This window comes from Cydia pomonella, chromosome 16 (genome assembly GCF_033807575.1).
Source record: "Cydia pomonella isolate Wapato2018A chromosome 16, ilCydPomo1, whole genome shotgun sequence".
Taxonomy (NCBI): Eukaryota; Metazoa; Arthropoda; class Insecta; order Lepidoptera; family Tortricidae; genus Cydia; species Cydia pomonella.
Window position 1 is genome coordinate 7,176,879 of NC_084718.1, and position 23,890 is coordinate 7,200,768.

At 36.3% G+C, this 23,890-nt stretch overlaps 2 protein-coding genes across 3 annotated transcripts in view; one reads left to right on the forward strand and one right to left on the reverse strand.

Moving 5' to 3' along the window:
- Positions 1–283: 283 nt before the first annotated feature.
- On the forward strand, positions 284–17,082 carry LOC133526681 (centrosomal protein of 162 kDa). Its single transcript, XM_061863386.1, has 6 exons — positions 284–715; positions 12,498–13,044; positions 13,359–13,880; positions 14,178–14,395; positions 15,212–17,030; positions 17,064–17,082. The coding sequence occupies exons 1-5, from the start codon at positions 329–331 to the stop codon at positions 15,440–15,442; spliced, it is 1,905 nt and encodes a 634-aa protein (XP_061719370.1). The 5' UTR covers positions 284–328; the 3' UTR covers positions 15,443–17,030; positions 17,064–17,082.
- LOC133526682 (carboxypeptidase B1-like) overlaps positions 710–23,890 on the reverse strand; it is a 33,376-nt gene continuing 10,195 nt past the window's right edge. Inside the window, exons 1-9 of one of the 2 annotated variants that reach the window (XM_061863387.1) lie at positions 9,114–9,315; positions 6,313–6,813; positions 5,936–6,127; positions 5,087–5,220; positions 4,698–4,858; positions 3,959–4,090; positions 3,674–3,770; positions 1,671–1,817; positions 710–1,212 (exon numbers count right to left, since the gene is read on the reverse strand). In XM_061863387.1, the coding sequence (XP_061719371.1) occupies positions 973–1,212; positions 1,671–1,817; positions 3,674–3,770; positions 3,959–4,090; positions 4,698–4,858; positions 5,087–5,220; positions 5,936–6,127; positions 6,313–6,813; positions 9,114–9,300 (1,791 nt within the window). In that variant the 5' untranslated portion in view covers positions 9,301–9,315 and the 3' untranslated portion in view covers positions 710–972. Of the gene's footprint in view, positions 1,213–1,670; positions 1,818–3,673; positions 3,771–3,958; positions 4,091–4,697; positions 4,859–5,086; positions 5,221–5,935; positions 6,128–6,312; positions 6,814–9,113; positions 9,316–23,890 lie in introns of those variants that run through there. The other variant, XM_061863389.1, reaches the window with a different exon arrangement.

Genomic DNA, 23,890 nt, shown 5'->3' on the forward strand with positions numbered 1-23,890 from the left:
TTATTTATGTAAATAAATGCAATCTGTTAAAATAAAACAATTTTAGTTGTTTAATCTAATCAAAAGATGCTTATGCAATTCCTAATACCATAAAATTTCATAATGTATACAAATATCATTTTATTAAAACTGAAACACTTGTCGCTGCTGATTCAATAAAAAACCTACTGATGTGATAAAAAAAAATGGTTGCTTAGCAACAATCGTTTGAGATGTTTGTTATATGTTATATGTATATGGATTTCCCTAAACAGTGGCCTTATCCTTATTGTAAGCAATTAAACTATTTTAGACAACTCTTCGACCAACTACGCTTCAATTAGACATAATGGCACAGAGTTCTGTCTCCGTGCGAGATTACACTAGTAATTCTAACGACAATAGTTTGTCTACTAAAGAGTTTCTACAAAATGAACAATCTTGTGAGAACTTTAAAGACAGTGACGAAGAGATCAAGATGATATTGACTGAAATTAACAAGCTTTCTGGTGGCAACAACAACAGTCTACTAGCTGGTGAAACAGACGATGTTGATGTGATACTCAAGAGAGCGGAAGATATTGCATTTGAAACAGAGAACTTATTGAAAAGTAGTCCCATAGCATCTGTTCTAAACATAGCGCCAGAAACAAGTAACAATAAAGTACCAGAAATTAAAGTTACAAAACCAGCAGATAATGAAAACAAGATTGAAAATAAAACTCCTGTGCACAAGGTAATATTTTTTATTCACTTACACTTTTTATTTTTTTAATCTCTTTATTTAATAATTCATAGAAATCACTTTCACTTATATCTAATAATTTAAAATAAATACTTAAATACTGTCTAATGTATGTTGTACAATAGATTTGTCTTTTAGATGAGCCAGCTTGTAAAAATTGGCTTTTATAGAAAAGATTTTCTTATTTTCTATGGCATGTTTCATCTGTACTTAAATATGAGTTAATTCTTATTTTGTTAAATGCAACATTAACCATGATGAATGATCTTCATGAGTGCCCGAAGTCCTGCCAAAGACTCCTTTGCCACGGGATCTATGTAAGATGTGGGCAGGATGAAGCCGTAGCGTCCTGTGTCACTCAGTTCAATAGTGTAACTGTACTTAATGCCCTGAGCCTTAGCCCAGTCATCTGAGCCCCCAGAGGCTGGGTACAGGAGACCACTGGATGATCCTACAGAGTATTTGGAGCCACGGGTTTCTTCAATAGCCTGATAATAGTTTTGTAATATTAATATAAAGTAGTGAAAAGTATCACAGCTAGAGTCTGTGCGGAAAGAGATGAATTGTGGAATGTAAGGAAGCCCATATATTCCATGACTCTTCTATTGCTACACAGACTCTACTACTCAGATTGAATTTAAATATTTACATTTTCATGTTTTGGGCAGTAGAAACACCTGCGCTACAAAAAGTTTTTTGAAACTGTAAACTATTTTAGATGGAAAAATTACAAGAACTTCATATATTGTTATATTGGGTACAAACCATTCCATATTCAAAATGGAAATTTCCTTAATTTCTTGTAATATTTCTGAGTGCTCATATAAAAGTTTTTGGAAATTTTATGGGAGTAAGTTTTTAGAAGTAACATAATTTAGGTACTTCTACATATGTATACTGATATAACATAACATAATCTTATGTTTTATTACTCCATAATAATTACCTTAGCAATGGTCTTGCCAACTTCATCAAGGTCCTTGTAGTCTGGTGGCACCACATTGTCATAGCCCCAGGGGTACAGCAAGTATTGACCGTAGCTGTGGTATGTCAGGTATGCTGAGAAGTTGGCACCACTGCTTTTAATGAAATCCTGATGAAAGAAAGTTTTATTTTATCATTAACTGGGTGCACACAGAGCGAGCGAGCGCACGTACGTGCGAGGCAATTTCCTCACGCACAAACCAGTGTTACCGGCCCTAATAAGTAATTGTTAATCAATTTTAGCAACAATGGAACAAGAACACATGACACTGACAAACATACTTAGAACATTAACTACTAATAGAAGGGTAAAAATAATTTTAGAGAACCTATTCTATTCCGGGCTACTACACAAATTTAATAAAAGTAATCTGTATAATTCATAAAAATACTTACATTACAGCTCAGGGATTGTCGATGCATAGGATGATATCATCTGTAGGTCCTATATCTATCTTATAAGATTCAAATTATACCAAATATTACATTAAGTACATTAAATATAGTTTATTTTTACAGGTGTAAGTCGCGAAATTTTATTTATACAATAATTAAAACAATATATAGACATTAAATTACATTACATTTAGATTAAATTTTTCTTTGTCACATTTTTAAGAACACATCTTACTCGTAGAATAAGGTCTATTCAAAATAAGATATGATTGTCAGATGCAGGAAATTTATAGACTTCCCACATACGGGTAGGATTTAACTCAAGGAAGTATGTATATGATCCAGTAATTGGACACGCCACTACTTGTAATTATTAAAAACCGGCTAAGTGCGAGTCGGACTCGCACAGGAAGGGTTCCGTACCATTATTTATAAAAAAACGGTCACCCATCCAAGTATTGACCCCGCCCGACGTTGCTTAACTTCGGTGATTGGATGAGAACCTCGAGATTGGGAAAAAATATTCATTTTATTCTGTTTATAGTATTTCTTGTTATAGCGGCAACAGAAATACATAATCTGTAGAAATTTCAACTGGCTAACTATCACGGTTCATGAGATACAGCCTGGTGACAGACGGACGGACGGACGGACGGACAGCAGAGTCTCAGTAATTGGGTCCCGTTTGACCCTTTGGGTACGGAACCCTAAAAATGATCTGGGGGCCTACCGCGAAAATCGAAATTCGCAAATTGCGGGGATCTTTTTCTTTTACTCTCACTAAGACGAAATTAGGGTGACAGAGAAAAATGCCCGCAATTGACTAACTTCGATTTTCGCGGTTATAGCCCTGTTACCTGTTATCTTATCGTTTCAAGTATAGTGCATAAATAATGATCTTTGAAAAAGACATGCACATTCCAATTAACTTAAATATGCTTTTATAGGAAAGTATTCGCTTCAAACGCGGTAGATATTTATCAGCTGTTATCTTTTCAAGTAGGAAAACTTGGATATTTCTTTATCTTAATGGGGGTTCTTGAGTGGCATCCACGTAAAAAAAACCCAGGGTGGGAAGGCCCCCAACAAGGTGAACTGAAAGATCACAGGGAACCGGTGCATGAGATGAGAGCAGGGGACAATAGTCTTTTATCTTTAGGAGAGGGTTTTGTCAAGCAGTAGACGTTTAACGTCGTAATTGGCCTGTCTCCCTTGATGAGGATTCAGAACAGGGCCAAAGATATGCCTCCCTTTCTTAATGTTAACCGCATCTATTTGTATAGTAGAATGTCGATCACGTATAGATAAGTAGAAAAGCATGTTCTCAACACTTTAAGACCTAATATGTGACGGGGGAGTTAGAATTAATAGAATAAAACTTTGTTTTATATAATTTAAGTTACAAAGTTATGGCCCACTAAGTGTAAGCAGTATTCTTTTACATACCTATATGTATGTCTTAGGTATAAAAAAGATCGAATGTAAAGTAAATGAGAACGGCCGGAGTAGTGCTGCATTACGCATTGGTTTGGTTCGGCCTAAAATCCTAGTTGATGAATGGGTACTCACAGCGAGAGCCTTAGATTCCGGTTCAGAGAATGCGGTTCTGCCACGGAAGGTTTCGCTGCAAGGATTACTGGAAGCGCCTTTGCCTCCCCATCGGTATCTGTAATTTAGAATAGATATTAAATTGTAGTCGATATTGTATGTAGGACGCCACGCTGACGTTCTATATGTTCCAATAAAATCATGTATATATTTTAATTTGTGTGTAGCATGCATCACAGTGGCTTTTGCCTTTACTCTGTGAAAACATATATATCATTAACGTTTTAGATTAGATTTAGTAGGTACCCGAAGTTCCTGTTGAGATCTGTCCCCGAGCACACTCTGGCCAGGTTGCTCGGTTTCCTGTTTTTTCGCCATAGCCGGTCAGTTGTGTGCGTATACTCATAGCCATCAGGGTTCACCACGGGCAAGAAATACCTGGAAAAATAATATAGTCGTTAATGTAGTGTATTGTAGGAGAAAGGGGAACTAAAGGGGAAAAAAGCCTAGTTTGAAGGCGTTACTATACTATATCTAGATAGCCGTTTATGTTAACGCCCGCGTGCGTTCTACCTTTCTGCCGTATAATGTATGCAAATCAGAAAACACCGCAAGTTACATGGCCAAGGATAGAGTCTACACGATAACTTTCTTGTCAATAAAGTGGTGAGATGGAAAAGATCTACGCAGCCCTATGATAGATTATTTTTAAAACTATGTCTCAATATACCTGTCGCTTAGTTTTTTCCATGAAAGCCCTCGTCTTCTCTGCTGCCTTATTAATGACAAATAAAAAAAATACTATAGATGACATAGTTACATGACCATATATTTGTTAGCTTTATTGGAACGAGACAAGGTCTCCTATACTCGTACTATGATGCACATCTGTGGATACAACGCATGTAACCCTATGTATGTTAGGTATCCTAAATTCCTAATATCCGAACTATATTGCTGCACGGCAAAGTTGAAGATGACCGACTATTGCATGTGTTCGTTTATAAATCGTATAGTATCAGTCTGGAATATTTTATTTTTTTACCAGTCCGTATTTTTGATGTCGTCGGACTCCTCGTCGAAGTTCTCCGCGAATTGGTTGATAAAGTAGGTAACGGTCGCTGGACTGATCCACTCCCGGGCGTGGATGCCTCCGTCGATGAACACCGCTTTGTTTGTTGTCTTGCCATCGGATATTCTCAAAACCTAGAAATATAATCATCACTCTAGAGTAACAGGTTTGGCATTTGTTAGGACATTTCCATACAAAGTGACCCGTCAGTAACACTCTCATTATTAGTCGGCGACGTAGATACTAAGACTAGAGGGACCATTACTGACTCGCAAGATTAAGATCTCGGACCCGAGTACCTACTGGCACCATTCATTCATTTCATTTCGCAATATTCGAGATAAGTAGGAAAGTAGGAATACCTTCAAATCGCGACCTTCATGCGATTTTCCGATTGACTTCGTACTAATAAGAGTCGGATACGTTTTTGCTAGATATTCCATAAATCCGTGTATATCCTCCAGCCTGTGATACTGTTTCCAGGTCATGCGATGTCCTGAAAACAAAAACCTAGTTTCAAAATCCTTTATCATATTCTTAAAAGTGTCAAACGAGCCCTATCACACTTGCAGTTAGTTACAAAGTCATGACTTGCCGGACACAATTGGGTCAGTGGAACAGAACATGCAACCGCAGGCAATGTTTTTAGGTGTTTAGACACAGTAGCTCGAGCCTTATTATCTATATATCAAGTGATTATCTCCTTTATCTTATCCGATGTTAATCATTTATACAACACGTCTTTATTTTTCATAGCGTAAAGCTATTTTTGCAACTAAACGATCGAATAAGATGGCTTTGAAAATAAGCACTCGATGTGACTCGTGATCGTGCTAGCTGAATCGTGCAGTTGTGCCTAATAGCAACGAACCCCAATGGGCTTCCGGCCAAAATTCCATGTGTAGATTAAGAGAATTATACCCCATGTAGGCACCCACTAAACCTATTCGGCGATGGGAGGCCCTGTAACGCCAAAAAGTGTAAGCTCTAGCTGCAACAGAACGATATGGACCCGTCGAATATTGTTATTGTATGGTTCCCGGCGAAATTAAGAAGTAGTTTTCAGCTAATGGGTGAAATCTCCGATTATTTAGGCAAAGCTGCTAAGTTCAATTAATCAATTTTCTGATATGACAGTTATAATTGTGAAGGTATAATTTTAGTTTCGCGTGACATGTTCTATGGAAAATAATGGTTAGCAAAATATATACCTCTTCTATCATGAAGTTCCATCTCCTCAGGGCTAAGAGGCGGGTTTTCTTCATCGATTCTCTTCTGTAAATCCTCAATGATGACGTCATACGAAATGTTTTCCCGCTTGAAAATCCTCGTCACGTTTTCTATAGCGTCGTGCCTAACAAGTATGTCGGCGGACGAGTGATCACCTCCCCATGTCGAGACAACTGCAATTATACAAAAGGTCGTTAAAAAGATTTATTGCGCCGTTGCAAATTGTTTTATGTACCTTACATTACATTAAATCTTGACTTTAAATTTAAACATGTTATGTTGTGTTAATTGGCACAAATTAAATTACTTAGACTTCATGCAATTTTCAACTTGACGAACTTTAAACACGAAAGCTTACGGTTTCTACGTCTCAGTCTCGTTATAACTGCACGAACTCCAGTCCTGTTTGTGCTGATTTTCCACACCTGAGCTCCGGAATAGTCAACTTTCACCTCATTTTTTGAAAGATCACCTATCTTGGGTATTAAAACACCTGGTTCTTCTTCTATAATCGGATCTACGGGGTCTGTTTCTGTGGGTGCAGCTTCAGGTTCTTGAGGCCCTGTTTGTGCAGGTTCAGTTACGACTGAGTTTTCTAAATCAGATTTGATAGAAACTTCATTAGCAGAGTCATCTGAGTCAGATTTTTCTTCTATGGGGTTTACAGAATCCGGTTTAATATGTGGTTCTGGTGCTGCAGGTTCAGTTTCAGGTTTTATCGGTGTTTCTTCATCTATGCCAACTATGGAGCTTTCAGCGTCAGTTAGGGTGCTTGTTAATTCTGATGCAGATGGTTCGGGTTGATCAGTTGAAGCATCTATGTTAGATGGCTGGCGAACAGTGTTTTTAGCCGGGAATTCTAAAAATCAAAGAAATTGTTTAGTTTTCGAGATGTGAAGGATGTATTCATGCACTTACTTTATTTATGCAAAATGACAGGGTAGCCCAAAAATACATCGGCAAAGATTTTTTTGGAGTAATTTTCTCCCAAAAATACGTTGAAATCTTTTATTACTGCGGCGGTATTTTTATCTTTCATAAATTTAACAAGTTTGTGTTTGTGCGTCAAAGCTAAAGGAGACTAATATTTTGAAGATTGTACGTTATTTTGTATTGATTCAATTATTTTAGTTTTAATTTTTAATGACATATTGTAAAAAAGACGTAAGTAACACTAAATCGTAAATATAAAATCATTTGCATCAGTATTTTTTTTCGTTGTAGATTCTTTCATATTGTTATGAAAGAAACACTCAATGATTGTGATATAAAACCTGCAAGACCTATGCCAATTCAGATTGTGTTGTTATCTTTAACTCAAACACCCGGAAGGAACTAACACATTAAAACCCCGGCCGAGTTCAGTGATTCTGGACTTGCCTTGATACGTGAGCGAAATCTAAACCAATTCCGGTAGCTGTAACAAAATCAAGTTCCCGATCTTGTCTTAACCGTTAGGACAAGATCGGGTGACCAGTGGAAACGCACAGATCTCTCGCCCTCGATGTTGCATATGTATAAGACTCGCGCTAACCGCGCATTATTTTATTAGGTACCCAGCGGTAAATGTATTTCTAGTATTTCATGAAATAAGAGATCGCGATTTCTCATTTTATGTGTGACCACTTTTATGTATTTTTGCATGTAAATTAGGAATCAGAAAAGGCGTGTATCAATACTTCGTTTTTTTGCATTACAAAAAGTGTATACAATCGTGAAGTGTCTTCTTATTGAAAAACTCTTTTAAAGTCACAGCAAATATGTAACAATTATATGGCATTATTATGATAATTTACATTCTCTTGTCGTAAGTAATAGTTACTATTTTTTAACGACACGTCGTCGTCAAGATTGACCCTTTTTCTAATGCTAAATACGGAACCCTAAAAAACGAAGTATAGTACTAATTTGTGGGCGTAAACGTATGTAACTATGTAGGATAATATATACAGGCAGTATAGGATGCAACTGAATAATTACAGTCAGCATCAATAGTAGAATAGAACAGAACAACGCGCCAAGGCTATCCACCCTCTAATAGTTTTACAACCCCTAATAGTTTTAGTTTTGTTAAATTTCGGTACTAAATATATGCCGCATTTTAATTACCTACTTTACGTGCATAATCTAATAGACATATCTTATTTAAACCTATTAGAGTATGCTTTTGACAGGGTCACTACAGTTGTAGCTAGTTTGTTCTTGGCGTAGCCTGTGTAGTAAATATGTGGTTCCCGCGTTCCAAGGTGAATGAATTTGACCTAAACCTAACGCGGAGTCTATATGAGGTAGTCAACTGTCGAAAAGCACGGAGAAAGTCATTAAACATGTCACAGGTAAAGGCTACATTTGAATATTGTACTAGTGGTGTTAATTAGTATGCCGGCCACGGGCGCTCGCAATTGATACCGTATCAAAGAACAACATTGATATTCGAGCCGGCAGCCACTTTTACCTTTGATTTATTGAGGGGCTACAACTAATTTTTTTTATTGTTTCGCTTAAGCTAGTGCCTTTTATTGGGTTTCGGACGGGGGAGAATCTTCTTTTTGTCTTACAGATGACCTAAATTATGTTTTGATGCTCCTTGGCAGTTCTTTCGTCGCTTGAAAAAAGTCTTATTGGGATAACCTGGGATCCGCGGTGCCCATTATATGTAATGTTGTTAAATAAAATGATGATTTAAAATGAAGAGCATTTGAGTTAAAACGGGCGATAAATAAATGAGAATTTAATTGACTAAAGAATAGATTGGATGATTGGTCTAAGTTGGAATAATGAACGACGTGTACGATGTGCGATTAACTATGTTGATATTTATTTTATTCCTGTGGTATTAATTTAATTGTAGATTCACTTAACCGATCATTGGCAATTGGCATGTTGTATATTGTGAAATATAACAAAATCTACGCAAAATGAAGTATTGGATTGATATAATATTTTTTAGACATGGGAGCGTTGCGTCCAGCTAAAATTTCAAAATATTATGACGATTTACTTAACTATAAAAGCTTCGTCCCAAAAATTATGTAAAACCGGGTTTAAGTTAGATAAGTGCCTTATTGCAAAGTTCGGGACAGACAGATAAAATTGTCTTAAACAGTTATTTAAGCATTTCCTTTTCTCATTTGATACCTATTACATAAAATTTATTACCTTGTTCCGGAGCAAGTTTGTTGATAAACGGAGTGCCCAGCACCCCAGAGGCTGCCAAGAGCACAACCAGCACGGTCCACGACTCCATGGCTACTGACAATACTGGCTCTTGGCAGTGACCGCTTGCGCCGGCGTCCGCGGCATCGAACTCAGGAGGCTTTTCAATATCAAGTGGTTTCGGGATCATTGTTATTCAAAGTGCGTGGTGTATTTGGGAGTAGTCAATTTTCTAGTGATTCTACATGTAACCTTATTTGTAATTAAAGCCCGACCAGAAATATATGATCATTGTCAAGAGGGCACTGTTATTCTTATGTACAGGGTGACATTTCAGTTTAGTATTAAAAAAACAGTTCCATTGAAATGCCGCAATATGGCGCGTGATCATATATTACTGGTCAAGCTTTAAGATGCTAAGCTCATTTGCAAGGTGGCAGTTCCCACAGACTTGGCAATTTCAAAATAAAGAACTTTTTCGATATTCCCCAGTTTAGCACTGGATGTTTTTACCTAATGTAGAGAATTTCTAGAGACAAAGTTCGGATAATAATAATAGGTACCAGACCTGGTATGTTAGAAACGTAGACGTTTCAGTGGAAAAGATATCGGCATATATTAACTAATTTGTTTACCTTTCAATAATGTTTTTTTCTACTAACTGAATATTACTCACGTGCTTGATATTTTTCAGTGACTTCTATTATTATAAAAAAGCGGCCAAGTGCGAGTCGGACTCCCCATGAAGGGTTCCGTACCATTTATGACGTATTAAAAAAAACTACTTACTAGATCTCGTTCAAACCAATTTTCGGTGGAAGTTTGCATAGTAATTCATTTTTGAAGATCTATCCATAGATACCCCACACGGATGGATTTGATGAAAAAAAAATTTTTTTTTAATTTTATGACGTATAAAATAAAAACTACTTACTACATCTCGTTCAAACCAATTTTCGGTGGAAGTTTGCATGGTAATGTATATCATACATTTTTTTTAGATTTTTCATTTTGATATTTTAGAAGTTCCAGGGACACTTCCAAAGTGAAAAAAATTGTGTCTCCCCGGACACTTTGGAAGTGTCTCTCGCGCAAACTATTCAGTTTAGAAAAAAATTATATTAGAAACCTAAATATCATTTTTGAAGACCTATCCATAGATACCCCACACGTATGGGTTTGATGAAAAAAAATGTTTTAAATTTTATGACTTATTAAAAAAAAACTACTTACTAGATCTCGTTCAAACCAATTTTCGGTGGAAGTTTGCATGGCAGTGTACTTATATCATATATTTTTTTTAGATTTTTCATAGAAGTTACGGGGGGGGGGGGGGGACACATTTTACCACTTTGGAAGTATCTCTCGCGCAAACTATTCAGTTTAGAAAAAAATGATATTAGAAACCTCAATATCATTTTTTAAAGACCTATCCATAGATACCCCACACGTATGGGTTTGATGAAAAAGGATTTTTTGAGTTTCAGTTCTAAGTATGGGGAACCCCCAAAATTTATTGTTATTTTTCTATTTTTGTGTAAAAATCCTAATGCGGTTCATATAATACATCTACTTACCAAGTTTGAACAGTATATATAGCTCTTATAGTTTCGGAAAAAAGTGGCGGTGACATAATCGGACGCAGACAGACGAACATGACGAATCTATAAGGGTTCCGTTTTTTGCCATTTGGCTACGGAACCCTAATTAAATAAGGGTGACAGCTGGTAACTACCAAAAGCATGTGAGTGGTTATTTAATAACATTTGGGGTGTAGAGTGTCTGCCATTCAGCTTCCTTCCTTAAAAGAAATTACGTGAAATGAAAATTACCACAAAATAAGATTAGGCGTTTTGTTTATTTGACAAGTTTTTATTTAACCTGCAATGTACTATATAAAACGTATGTAACTATGTTTGTACGGGTCAAATCTTGCAAGTTAAATTTGACCCACTTCCTGATTTCCAATGAAGTTGGAAATTTGCATACATATGTAAGTCGGGTGACAATGCAATATTATGGTACCATCGAGCTGATCTGATGAGACAGGAGTGGCCTAGGAACTCTGTGATAAAACAACGCAAACTAATTGTGTTAGGGGTTTTTAGAATTGTCTTGATCAGTGTTAGTTGTGGAAAAAAAGTACAGTCGGCGATAAATGCTTATCCAAAAATGAAATTTTTGTCAAAAATTTATTTAATTACTTATTATTTTAAGTATGTATTTTAAGTATGACAGCTATACATAGGCAAATCAGTCTTAAATATACCTATAGTTTCGTTACGCTTATATTTTCTTGTAATTTTTTACCTGATCCTTACCTAATATCGAATAATTTTCCGATGTTAATGTTCATTTCGGAACCAGAATGACAACACCATAATAAGGTGCCGCTCGGTCATTGCCTCCAGTTGCAGTTATTTAACACTGTTGACAATCTTCCTCTCGAACGGGTTTATCTTCTTTTTCGTATTTTAATATTAGAAGAAACTTGATAGAAAAACAGTTTTGCTCCAAATAGAGTTCATGATACGGTAAAATGATGTTGTTACCTAGGTTTCAAGTGCTTGGCTTACCTACCTACTTTTTTAGTTTGTACACCGTGTTTTTATTGAATTCCGTTAACTTCGGGGTATGGGTACGTTTAAGGAAACTAAATGGCATAGTTAGTTAAAAAAAATATTTTGTATTTTTATAAAATGTAATTAAATGTTGTACCTATATATATTTAGCGTTGTTGTAACACGGGCATTACATTTAATTCAACTAAACAATTGAAAACTCCGAGATAGTAAGTACCTACTTATGTTTAGTAGCAAATGTATCAACTCGTACAAAACACTAATCAATATGTAAACAGACCCTAAGGCAAGTGTACACGCTCGTAAGGGCCTTATCATTAAAAAAAATTGATTATCTCCGAAATGGAGTTAATTAGAATACCGGTGTCTTTGGGAAAGTTACTTTATTTAAGCTTAGGAATACATCCTTGAAATTAACGAAAAGAAAACACGGTGTATTTATGTAGGTATATAGTAGTGATTCATCAATCGATTTATTCCAAATGGGATTTCTTTACACACGTCAATTTACCTTATTAGGTTAACAGTTGTGATAGTATTGGTTAATTTGTAGGTAAATAAGTATGTAAGGGCAAGATCGGTCGAGTTACTTGAGTTTGTGGTTACGTGCAATACTGTTTTATATAGAATCTAACGAATTGTATTAAAAATAGGTAATTAACGAAAACAAACTCGGGTTTTTATACTTATGACAAAGGTTCAAAAGTGACAAAACCTTTATTTTTTGCAGTAGGTACGCATCAATTGGTTCAGGCACCTACCTATTCACAATTCATAATTCATTGTGGTTACCTTACACTTACAGGTGATTAAGCAGAGTAGTAAAGAAACCGAAGCACGACGTAAAGCCAAAGCGAGACCTTATTCAGCCGGTGTCATCGATTCCAAGAAAAGAGAGTCTGCGAAAGTCGCCAGGTTTGTCACAAATTCACCAAAACGTGCCGTAACTTGCAAACACGAGCCGCTGATTGAAGAATTAAAAGACACCAATGAAAGAGCCAAAAGTCTAGAGCTTGCTAACGTACAATTGACAGACGACAATAAAGTTTTGAGAAAGCAATTAGAAAAAGTCAACGAAGAGAAACATGTTGCTGATCTCAAGTTGGTCGAATGTGAAAAGTTTATCGGACGCCTAGGGAAGGAATATGAGAATAGAAACGCCGAACTGAAAGCGGTGAGACAAAATGAGAGTAAATTAATGGCGGAACTGCAGAAGGAACGTAATGAGAGGAAGAATTTAGCGATACAACGCGACAAGGACTCTACTATCACTCAAGATTTGCAGAGGCAAGTCAAGGAAATGGAAATGATTTTGAGGAGGAAACATCCGGACTCTGTTTCAGCGTTAATAGGTAAGTACGAGTATTAAAAAGATTACTTACAAAAAATAATATCGACTAATTGTCATCGCAATTTCTCCCGGCTCCCGTCTCGGATTTGGTCTATGCTATTTCTCCTTCCTCCTCAGCTAATTGCGCGAGAGACATATTGTAGTATAGGCTAAAGTAATCTCTTGGGTTTCTAAATGTTTAGGTAAATTTTCTAGATTAACCTCTTGTCTATTAAGAATTTTTAGTTATCTTTTAGTTTTTTTTTTCGAAAACTATTTTTTCTGGTCAGCACAACGTAGGTTTGATTGAACCCATGATATTATGACTTTTTTCAGTTGCTGCAAAATCGTCAACTGTCGAGGACAATAAGAAAAAGTTATTAGAAGAACGTATCGCGCGTTTGGAACAAGAACTAAAAGACAAAGAGACCCATTTCCAAGGAATTCTGCTGACCCTCCAAGAAAAGTTTGGTGACATGAAACAAAAGTATGAGAGCCACATAATAGACGTGGAACGTCAGTTAATGGAAGATCGAAAAGTAAACACTGAATTGAAAAATAAATTGAATAAGCTTAATTTGGTGGATACAGCTTCCCAAACTGTACCAAGGGGTCAGCACTCTGTAAGTACGCAGACGGTTCTGAAACCTGACAGGGCGTCTTCTGCCGTGGCCGTGAGCAGGATGACGCAAAATTCGGCGCTTCTTATAAACAGACTGAAAGAAGATAGTTATCTGTGTGCTACTATAAAGGGTCTGCAGGCGGAACTGACTGCCAAACAACGAACTATTGCCAAAATTAACCGAGAAACTGAAGAACTGAGGAAGAATTTACGTAGCCTACAAAAGGAAAAAGAAGGTGTGTATTAATTTTTTTTTACTTGTATAATATTTTTAGTTAAGTATATTTCTAATATTTCATATCGTATTTACATAGACTTTTCACCTTTGACAAATTGGCCTTTCCCGTCCTAACTATTGTTTCATTTTAATATAAGGCCAAGATACCAAAGGTATATTCCTCTTTACTCTTCTAATCTTTTTTTTGTTTTACCTATATATCACTTTACTTAAAATTTCTTTTCATATAACAACTTTTACCTTTTTACCGCCAATGGATGCATAAGAAAATATAATAGGAGCAATTTTATTCCAGTGTTGCTACATTTGAATCCTCAAAAGAAACCGGGCTATCGACCAAGCGCCAAATCAGCCGAGAACATTCTAGTCAAAGTGACCTCAGAGATGGAAGCCGAATTGTCAGAGAGTAAGAAACATCAAGAAGTGCTGATGCAAGAAAGAAGCAGCTTGCTTGACTCGCTCAAACGGACAAATGAGGAGTTCATACTGCTTAAGAAGAAAAGAATTCAGGATGTAAGTACAAATGATTATCAGGCCCTACCTCACAGCGTCCATCCATACATATAAGGAAGGAATTACTATTATTGACGCCCCTGTTATGTTTAGGACTAGCGGGCCTATACCTACTTGAAAGTTTACGCCTCGTCGTTGTAACAACGTAGGTCAGTTAGGGTCTTAAATATATATATTTGTGCCTTATTTCAATGGGTTAAATGTATACATATTCATGACCTATTCAGTGAACATAGGTGAGAGGTAAATGCTAGAAATTTTACTATCAATATCCCCTAATCCATTTTAAGATTATAGGCCCAGGAACATTAAGTTTAGGTAGCAAGTAATAATTAAACTTAATTGCCTATCATCAGTTCATCACTTATAAAATGAATATCTACTTATTGCATCGAGTTGCACCATATTAAAGGCCAGTTGCACCAACCACAATTGTCTGAGCCACTGGCAGAGAACTAGCTAAGTAATTTCTCATATAATAAATTTTTGATATTTTTAAATTAATGGTGACAAGCAGAAGTCCGTGAGTGTACCTATTGTTTTATCGCCTCTTAACTCTAGTCTCGCCTCGCCTTTCCGTGAAACGCGGGTGCTCACCTGGGGAGCATTTTGTTGTTGTTTTGTCAGTTTGTATTACTAATTTTGTAATCAATCATTTTTATGGGCTAAATTAACTTGTATTACCGTTTTACACCTAGTACAAAAAAATACCTAAATAAATGTGTTCAAATAATTCAGATTTTCACCACGTGCGGCAAAATACTCGGCGCAAGCATTCTAGGGTTAATATCGAAATTAATAAGTATTTTTTCGTAGCTTCACACCCTTCAACTGGCTCACGAAAAGGAGCTGATGCAGATGAACATGCAAGTCTATCCTCTGCAGGAAGAAATCAAGCTTCTAACTAGAACCGTGGAAATACTCCAAGAACGTGTGAGGGCTGCCGACGACAAGCTCGTGAAGTACCAAGCCAGCTCTAAAGAGTATGACGTCCATGCGGGCGGTGACAACCCTAATTTTAGAAATAGAAAAGATACTGGGCGTTGATTTAGATCCAGAGGTGTAAAGCCTGAGAAATAATCGTGGAAATATATCAAATTAGACAGCGGTAGATGTCGCTGTACGGCCCCGTACATTATTCGCTAACTCAGGCTGCCAAAAGTTGACTTTTAACCCTTTGAACGCCACGCCTCGTGAACCTTGTCGGAATGCACGAAGGTTGATATTGGGCTGTATCTGCACGACTCAGTTGACATCTTTGTCAGTCTAAGGGTCCGTCCGTTACCATAAAACACTGTATAGTGCTATCTTTCTTACACTTTACACCTCACTATTAACAACTTTTTGAAAGCCATGTTGAATTAAGTATTGAAGGTATATTAAAACGATTTCGTAAGCTGGTTGGCGTTCAAAAGATTAAAACGGTTTAAGTAAATACGTATTTTCGTGTTGTGTTTATACATTTAATTCGTAGCACAAGTGCTCGTGCCTTCAAGTCCTATGTTAATTTACATTATTAATAGCTTGGGACCATTGTCGATGTTTTGGAGCGCAAATCAAACAAAATAGAGAATAATTATGGTTGTGTGAGTAGTTGGTTTATCATATGAAATTGTGTTTAGGTATATGTAATGCATTGTGAATTTTGCAATAATAATGAACGTAAAGCGATTAGGCAGATACTTGAGCGTCCGCTACAAGTTCGCTGGTGAATTTGAACTTTTAGATTTAGCAATAGTATATAAATCGTTTCTTGGTTTTATATTACACACAGTGGATGAGCAAAGATAATCTAAATTCTATTTTAAATTTAAAACTTCAAGGTCGTTTTATGCTTGGCAAATTTAGATCATTGGAACGCAAAGGGTTAACAATTTACCAGCCCGCGAAGAACAAGCGTTTTATTAAGTAATTAATATAGATTTGCTAACGAACGTCTTGTACAAAATGTATTTACAGTCTGATAATTTCAGTCAATTTAGTGTAATTGTATGGTATGTATGGTTCTCCAAAAAAGGAGTGTACAGGTTTTTAAAGGGTCGGCAACGCGCATGGTATTATATATCTGATGTTGCAGGCGTCTATAGGCTACGGTGACTGCTTACCATCAGGCGGGCTGTATGTCTGATTGCCGCCGACGTGTTATTAAAAAAAATGTATTATTTACCAGGCAGCGGGTGATATTCCACCCACATAATATATAATTAACCATAGTCAGTTTTTAACTCTAAATCTCCTAAGAGGCTAAGTCTTTAAAGGGAAATTTTAAGACTACGCAAATTTTAAGATTCGACAACTAACCGGGCTATAGGCAGAATAGTTCCCACACAGTCAAACTTTTACAAGATAATGGGATAGTATCCTCCCACATCGAAATTCTGGTCATTTAAAAAAATGTATGAATATTTAGCGAAGTATGAGATTAGTTAATTTTACAACACTCAAAATCTACAAAATATCAAAAATTTGTGCTATTATTTCTCTAAAATTAATTCGTGTTCGGTTTTCGTCATAAACCACAGAAAGTACAGGTCAAGTGAATTCAAACGACTGCCAAATGAACGTATTTAATTGTGCTATAAAATAGAGGACTTTGTCAATATTAGTGGCCAACCCAACTACACAAAATAATCAGGTACTCCTAGTGAGTATTATATTCTTTGATCAGGTACCTGTATAAAAGTGACTAAAAAAAGTATGTAAAAGGTATATAAAACGGATTTAATTAGTAATAATTTATTTTGTTTATTATATACATATATACTGTAAAATGACATGTAAAATCAACATCAGACAGGCTCAGACCAAGCTCTCGTTTAAGCGTATGTTGCGCAAGCACTTTTTCGACAAGCTCTCTGGTTAATTGTCCTTCGTAGTCATAGTATTTTTTGCACTGGGTACATACATTAATATATATATATATATATATGTATATTTATTTATAGTATATTTATGTAAGTTTATAACCGTTAGTATATATTATTTATCGCTATTTTGCTTGTTTTAAGTTACTTATTCTGTTTTTTTTTTGTTTAATGCCTGCACGTACTACTGTTTCTGTTTAGCCTGATGGTTGACTGGTAGAGAATGCCTTTAGGCATTAAGTTCGCCATTTGTACTTTATTTGTTATATTGTGCAATAAAGTTTAAATAATAATAAAATACAACATTTTATCAATAAATATCTGAATTGGATTTAGAAGCGTGTTGTTAATGAAGATGTAAAATAAAATTTTCCGGGATCGATATAATGCTTTATAGGAGATTTGGAGCTAAAACCTGACTATGGTAAACGATATATTAATATGGGTGGCATATCATCCTTTGTCTGGTAAAGGGATAATATAACACTATTTACAATAATGAGGATAATTATAATCACCTTCATAGGTACTAACAGTAAACGGTGCTTTGGGGTAACTTTCAAAGCAGAGTAATTTTGAAAACTGCAAATATCTACTAAACCAAAAGCACTTGGCAACATACATACAAAACTGCAACGCTTGTTAAGGCATTTTGCTTATTGTTGCTACAGTAGATATTGCTTTAAGTTTAGTAGTAGGTCTACATCTACATCTTAGTAGTAGATAATATACCTTTTTCAAAATTGTAATGAAGTTATCCCAATGCACCATAACAGACTTAACTGATTATTGGTAGAACTTATTTTGTTGTAAGGTTTTAAATTTTGGTCATTTAATTGTGTCAACGATGGTTTTAGTGATACTAATATTCTATAAGCACAAATTAGAATTTAATGACTGTTCAGTGAGGTTCCTAAGTAAATTATGTCTAGTCAGATGATTATTTTTGTGAGTGATGCTTTACGATACCACCGATGTCGCCTTATGTATTGTGGTGCCTTCTAGTATTGAATATGAAAATAAATGGTTATATTTCATTATGGATCGATTTTTATTTACTTTTACGAAAATAATATTTAACAACCTAATAGCCTGAAAATAATAGACTATAATTCGTGAGTTACTTAAACCGTAGTATTAGCTTAACCTAACTGGAAAAAAAATACTAAAAGCGAATATTTAAAAATATCTTACCTAAACTTAAGTACCGATACCCTTCTTATTTGGCTTCGCAGTTGGATAAAACGATTGAACGGTCTGTAGGGCTAAGATGGTCGGCTCTTTATCATTTGTCACCATGCCTGTCACGTTCTAACAAGTATGTAAGCGCGAAAGTGACAGGCATAGTGACAAGTGTTAAAAATGGAACCATGATGCTACCGCAGTAGGGCTAACATGGTCGGCTTTTTATCATTTGTCACCATGGCTGACACGTTCTAACAAGTATGTAAGCGCGAAAGTGACGGTTATAGTGACAAGTGATAAAAATGGAACCATGCTGCAACCGCTGGACTGTTTAGCCTTTATAAAGCAGAGGGAATACATTTCCCACTATAATTTTCAATTTTATTGCGAAGCGATAGGGTTCATTTTTGCATAATTTCTGACATCCTTATGCCAGTTTCCTTTCCAATTTTGTAAGTTTGTTGGTCTTTCATAATTCTTCAGAAGTTATTACGGTTAACTATGGACTGTTAGAAGTTTTGGGTGCGTTAGGTTGATTTATGATGTAAAAGCAATGGGATTCATAAGCATTTATCGATTGGGTGGTGCGGTTGAAATATCGGTTAAATTTTGTAAAAGTAGAAAAAGTAATGATGTTCTTGTCGCATCCAGCCATGTAAGTATTTTTAGTAGCAATGTTGTTGGAGTATTACAGCAATATTCAGCCGCCAGAGTGCAGCACTAGCACTATGGAAGGTAGAGGCAAGGAACAGAATCTCCTTAGGCAGAACTGTTACAAAAGTGTCCGGCTGTCAGCTATAAATAATAGTTCCAAATCTCTCCAGAGTAGCGCTAGAGTAGCTAAGAACCTAGGCGTTATTGACGGAGTGAAGTGCGCTGTCTATGATTAGATTTTTTTCTCAAGTATTCTAGGTAATGTAGCGCCACCTATTTATGGTTTTTTTGTCGGAGACTTTTTGGTATATGGTGATTCTGTTCCTTGCCTCTACCTTCCCTTACTAGCACCTTTCCTAAACCATAGAGTAACCTATACATTCTGTGTCTGTTTTTTGACAAGTTTTCGCAGATAATAAAAAAAATCGGGTTGCACTCCGGGAGTGCCGGCAGAAGTGAAAACTTGAATATTAACGTTGTGCATTTTTTATATTTTGGAGAAATTGAGTAGCAGTTTTATAAAAAGAGATAATTCTCTATTATACCTACGTAAATAAATTTGAGTGTAAAAGATATTTTGAAATGCGAATTTTAATGTTAATATATAACACATACAGAGTAATTCTTGAGACGTGAGCAGGACTACAGCTTACACAATCAGTAAATGCTAATGAATCGTTCACCATCATATTAAGTAAAACTATCGCTCTTCTTTTCTGTTATTTATCTTTTTGGTAAGGACAAATTTGAGTATCCACAATCATGGACACCCAACAACACAATTAACCTCTTTAACCCTTATGACAGCACTTTGATTATGAAGAAAATAAAATGTCACACTTGATAGATACGATTTTTCAAAATTAACCAGATAGTAACCAGGTTTCGATGACATTCAAATTGCACGTCACCATGATGTCACGTGTCCGTCTTACGAATTACGAAAGGTGGAGATAGGGAGCGTGCATGAACTGTAGGAGGCAGCACAGGAGCCGTCAGATTTTTGGCGCGAGGCGTAAATGTGATGTTTTTTGTTCCGATGTAGCCCACAAGATGGCAGAACCTACTATGCACAAGAAAACACGTGACGTGTAAATGTGCATGTTTATGGTTCCGATTCAGGCCACAAGATGGCAGACCCTCCAACGCGCATGGTCCCTATAAGTAACGAAATCTCCATGTACCAAAAAGTGTCATCAAAAAACTTTAAATAGGTGGCGCTACAATACCTAGAGTACTTGAACAAAAAAACAAATAGCGCAATTCACTCCGTCAATAACGTCTAGGTTCTTAGCTACTCTGGAGAGATTTGAAACTATTATTTATAGCCGACAGCTGGACACTTTTGCAACAGTTCTACTATAAGAGATGTCCCTCCTCTTAATTCCACACTACAATATTACGAATTTTCAATCTACCGGTCACGTGACCCCTGACGCAAGTTTAACATTTTTCCCCAACACAAAAAGTGCACAGCGCCGCTAAAGAAGTCACTTCAAAATATGTCATTGATGCATCAAGGCGGTTTGTTTACAAAGGGAGTACCGGGAAACGTGAAAATCGAAATTTATTCCTCTTCATCGCTTAAATATGCAAGATAGTATAGTCAAGTTAACGAAAAGTATGGAAGTAAGTCGTGTAGTCGTGCTTTTTTTGGATTCGTTAGATGGCGCAACTAGATTATTTCCCCCGAGTTGCACCGTTTCTATTATGTACGGAAGACCGTTAAATTTTAGGTATAAACTATAAAGTGCCGTAATTTTGGAGTAAATTAAAAGCTATTGGGTTCAAGCTAAGTAGTGTATAGAGAACACCTTGGTGCATAGTATATCTTAATTAAAAAGATGTGCAATGTATGATGCCCTAAAAAAATTTTTTTTTTCGATTGCGGCTCGAGGATAAGTCAGTCGGTTGGTGCAATCTCAAGTTAAGCTTTTTAAAGCATTATAAACATTCAGTTAACTTTGCACGCCTGGGCAAATTATGGAACATGTATTTTTAATTATTTTGTACATTGTGCTTCGGGGAAAATTAAGAGAGACATGAAAATTTTAAAAACGGTACTTATCTAAAGACAGTACATTTGCACTAAATAAAAAATAGATTTTTTTTACCGGAAGTTTGTCAAAATGTAAATAGAATTAATCGCAACGAACTGCAAGCGAAGGTGGTTGCCGCACACGGCGCGGGGCGCGCGGGGCGGGGAGATAGCGCAGCGCGCAGCTAGGGTTTGCAATATCCGACAATTTTTCGGATCCGGATACATAGAAATAGGATATCAAGAACGACTGTCAAACTTCAAAAGTGCGACCAAAAATGAAATGCAAGTTTGTGCGTAAATTGTCTATGTGAGATCAAAAATAGTGATGTTATGTTACAACATATTAATAATCTATCGGTGTTTGACCGCTTTATCGACTACTTATTCAAATGTGTTTGATTGTATAAAAAAATGTTATACGAGTAGGTATGAAGGCGCTTCCCTTAGGGTCATATAGGGCCCAAAAGGTGCCTTTGATGAAACCAGCACCATATTTTAGTATGTTGTTAAGCATGTTATTTTGACAACAAAACCATCGGGAGACAGTTTCTAACGTGGTTAAGTCACCAGTTATGACGTCATCAAAATGGCCGGTGCCGTGTTCAGAATATTGCGTATATCACAGAAAGTATATCACATGTAAGCTTGTGTGGGGAGTCATAAAAAGCAAAATTAAATGCGCTACATTATCGTTTATACATTTGACCTTGTAAGTACCATAGTTTGCGAGAAATTTTAAGTTTTATTTAAATTTTCCCGAAAAAAAATCCGTTTTTTGTTTTCATCAACTTTACTAGTAACTTTACAGGAAAATATTGTATCAAGATATGAATGCTACATTAGTAAGCTATTAAATTCTATTAAAATTTTGAAAATCGGTTAATAAACAAGCAAATTACACTATTTTTGTTCCATACCGGATGACACCACCAAGAGTCGGATGGCTGTTTCAATACAATTTGCAAGGCAAATGATGTTTAAGTAAAGGTAACTTGCTGAACGATATTTATAGTAAAGCAATATTTTCGATAAAAGTATTATTATCAAAATTAAGAATACTGAGATCATTTTATTGTAATTTACTCCGGATCTAGCTAATTAAAGTTACACACTAATTAGACAAAAAAAATTTTTTTACGTGATATTTTGTCCCAGAGCATGCACCTTCGCATGCGCAAAACATAGTGTATTTAAATCCGTGTTTTACTCACCCACACCCTGTACAGCGTTCTTTGCACTTGCAAGACAATAGCTTCTTGCAGCTGAGACTAGCATCAGGAAGGGTTTTCTACAAAGAGGTGTACGCTGGTCCATCATTTTTCTTTCGCCAAGCCTAGTTGCAAGAATCTAGCATTTGTGGGTCGCTATTCAGGTAAATTGGTCCCAATGTGGGTCTGTTAAGTCCTTTTTATATGCTGTAAGAGAGCATCCTGTTGAAGGAATATACTCGATCGCTCTGTTTTTAGGGTTCCGTAGCCAAATGGCAAAAAACGGAACCCTTATAGATTCGTCATGTCCGTCTGTCTGTCCGATTATTTCCTAAACAAGATCCTCCTCGCAGTATTTACATTACCTAGTTGTGTCACTACTGGGTGTCACTACTATATGTAGGGTTTGCAATTAGAATATTGTGATATTCTAATTATTCGAATATCCACCAAAATAAATATCCGAATAAACGGATTTAGATAACACAGAAATAACGTTTTTAACTATGTTTTAATACAATGATATTATCCCAACCAATTTTAAATGATTACTTGATTATTATAATAGCTAACATAATGTTATCTCTAAAACCGTACTTAATAAGGAGGGTTTATATCTGGATTAGCTGGTGCATAGTTGGAAATACATCCAATGCCTCACCTCGTGTTCATTCGTCATGAAATACTAACTATGAAAGCAATACTTACTTACTTCACTGGATCAGTGACCCAAAAAGAATCTTGGCCTTTGACAGAAGTACAACGTCACTCTGCTCTATTCTGCACCACTCCACGTTAGTTGGATACTCCGAGGGCGTTTTAGGGCTACATCGCTCCTATCTTCTCACAGCCCGATTCTCTCCCGTCCACTCCAAGTGACCAAGTCTGCGAAGTCGTGCGGCTATAATCTCGCTAATTATATTGGGTGCCGCAACTAGCTACTCTAGCTCCCTATTTTTCCTACGCTTTCATCTTCTCTATCTTCATCTCTGATAGGTCCCAGAATATTCCGCCAGAATTTCGTCTTCTTAACTAAGAACTTGTTCTTTTTTTTCTGATTCAGAGTCCAAGTGTAATACTTACCGATGCCATTCATCAAATCTAATTATTGTCTTATAGACTTGAATCATGGACAGTCTACTGATCAGCTTGGATACTAGAACTCGGTGAAGCGCTGCTGAGCATCTTCGGGCATTTTGGATTCGAACATCTATCTCCTCTTCCCGATTACTTTAGGTAGGTCTTTTCTTTTCGATCTGCGGTGGCAGCATGGTTCTATTTTTATCACTTGTCACTATGCCCTTCATGACAAATGATAAAGAGCCGACCATCTTAGGGTCTCCCCAAACTAGTCGACGCCGTTTCGGCAAATCGCGTACGGAAAAATCTGTATGTCAACGCAATAAGAGCGAATAAGTCGTAAATCGGCTCGGCCCACGCGAAACGACGTCTTTCGACGGGAAAACGGCGTTTTGCCGTAAAGCTGTTCGCATTCGTACGACGCTGTTTGCAGCCTACCGCACACGTTCGCATTCATAAATCT

Bases quoted from the DNA above. Each gene is read 5' to 3' on its own strand.
- LOC133526681 (XM_061863386.1), top strand. From the start codon at position 329: ATGGCACAGAGTTCTGTCTCCGTGCGAGATTACACTAGTAATTCTAAC. The intron at 716-12,497 runs GTAATATTTTTT...TTACACTTACAG, and splicing joins ATAAAACTCCTGTGCACAAG to GTGATTAAGCAGAGTAGTAA. The intron at 13,045-13,358 runs GTAAGTACGAGT...GACTTTTTTCAG, and splicing joins CTCTGTTTCAGCGTTAATAG to TTGCTGCAAAATCGTCAACT.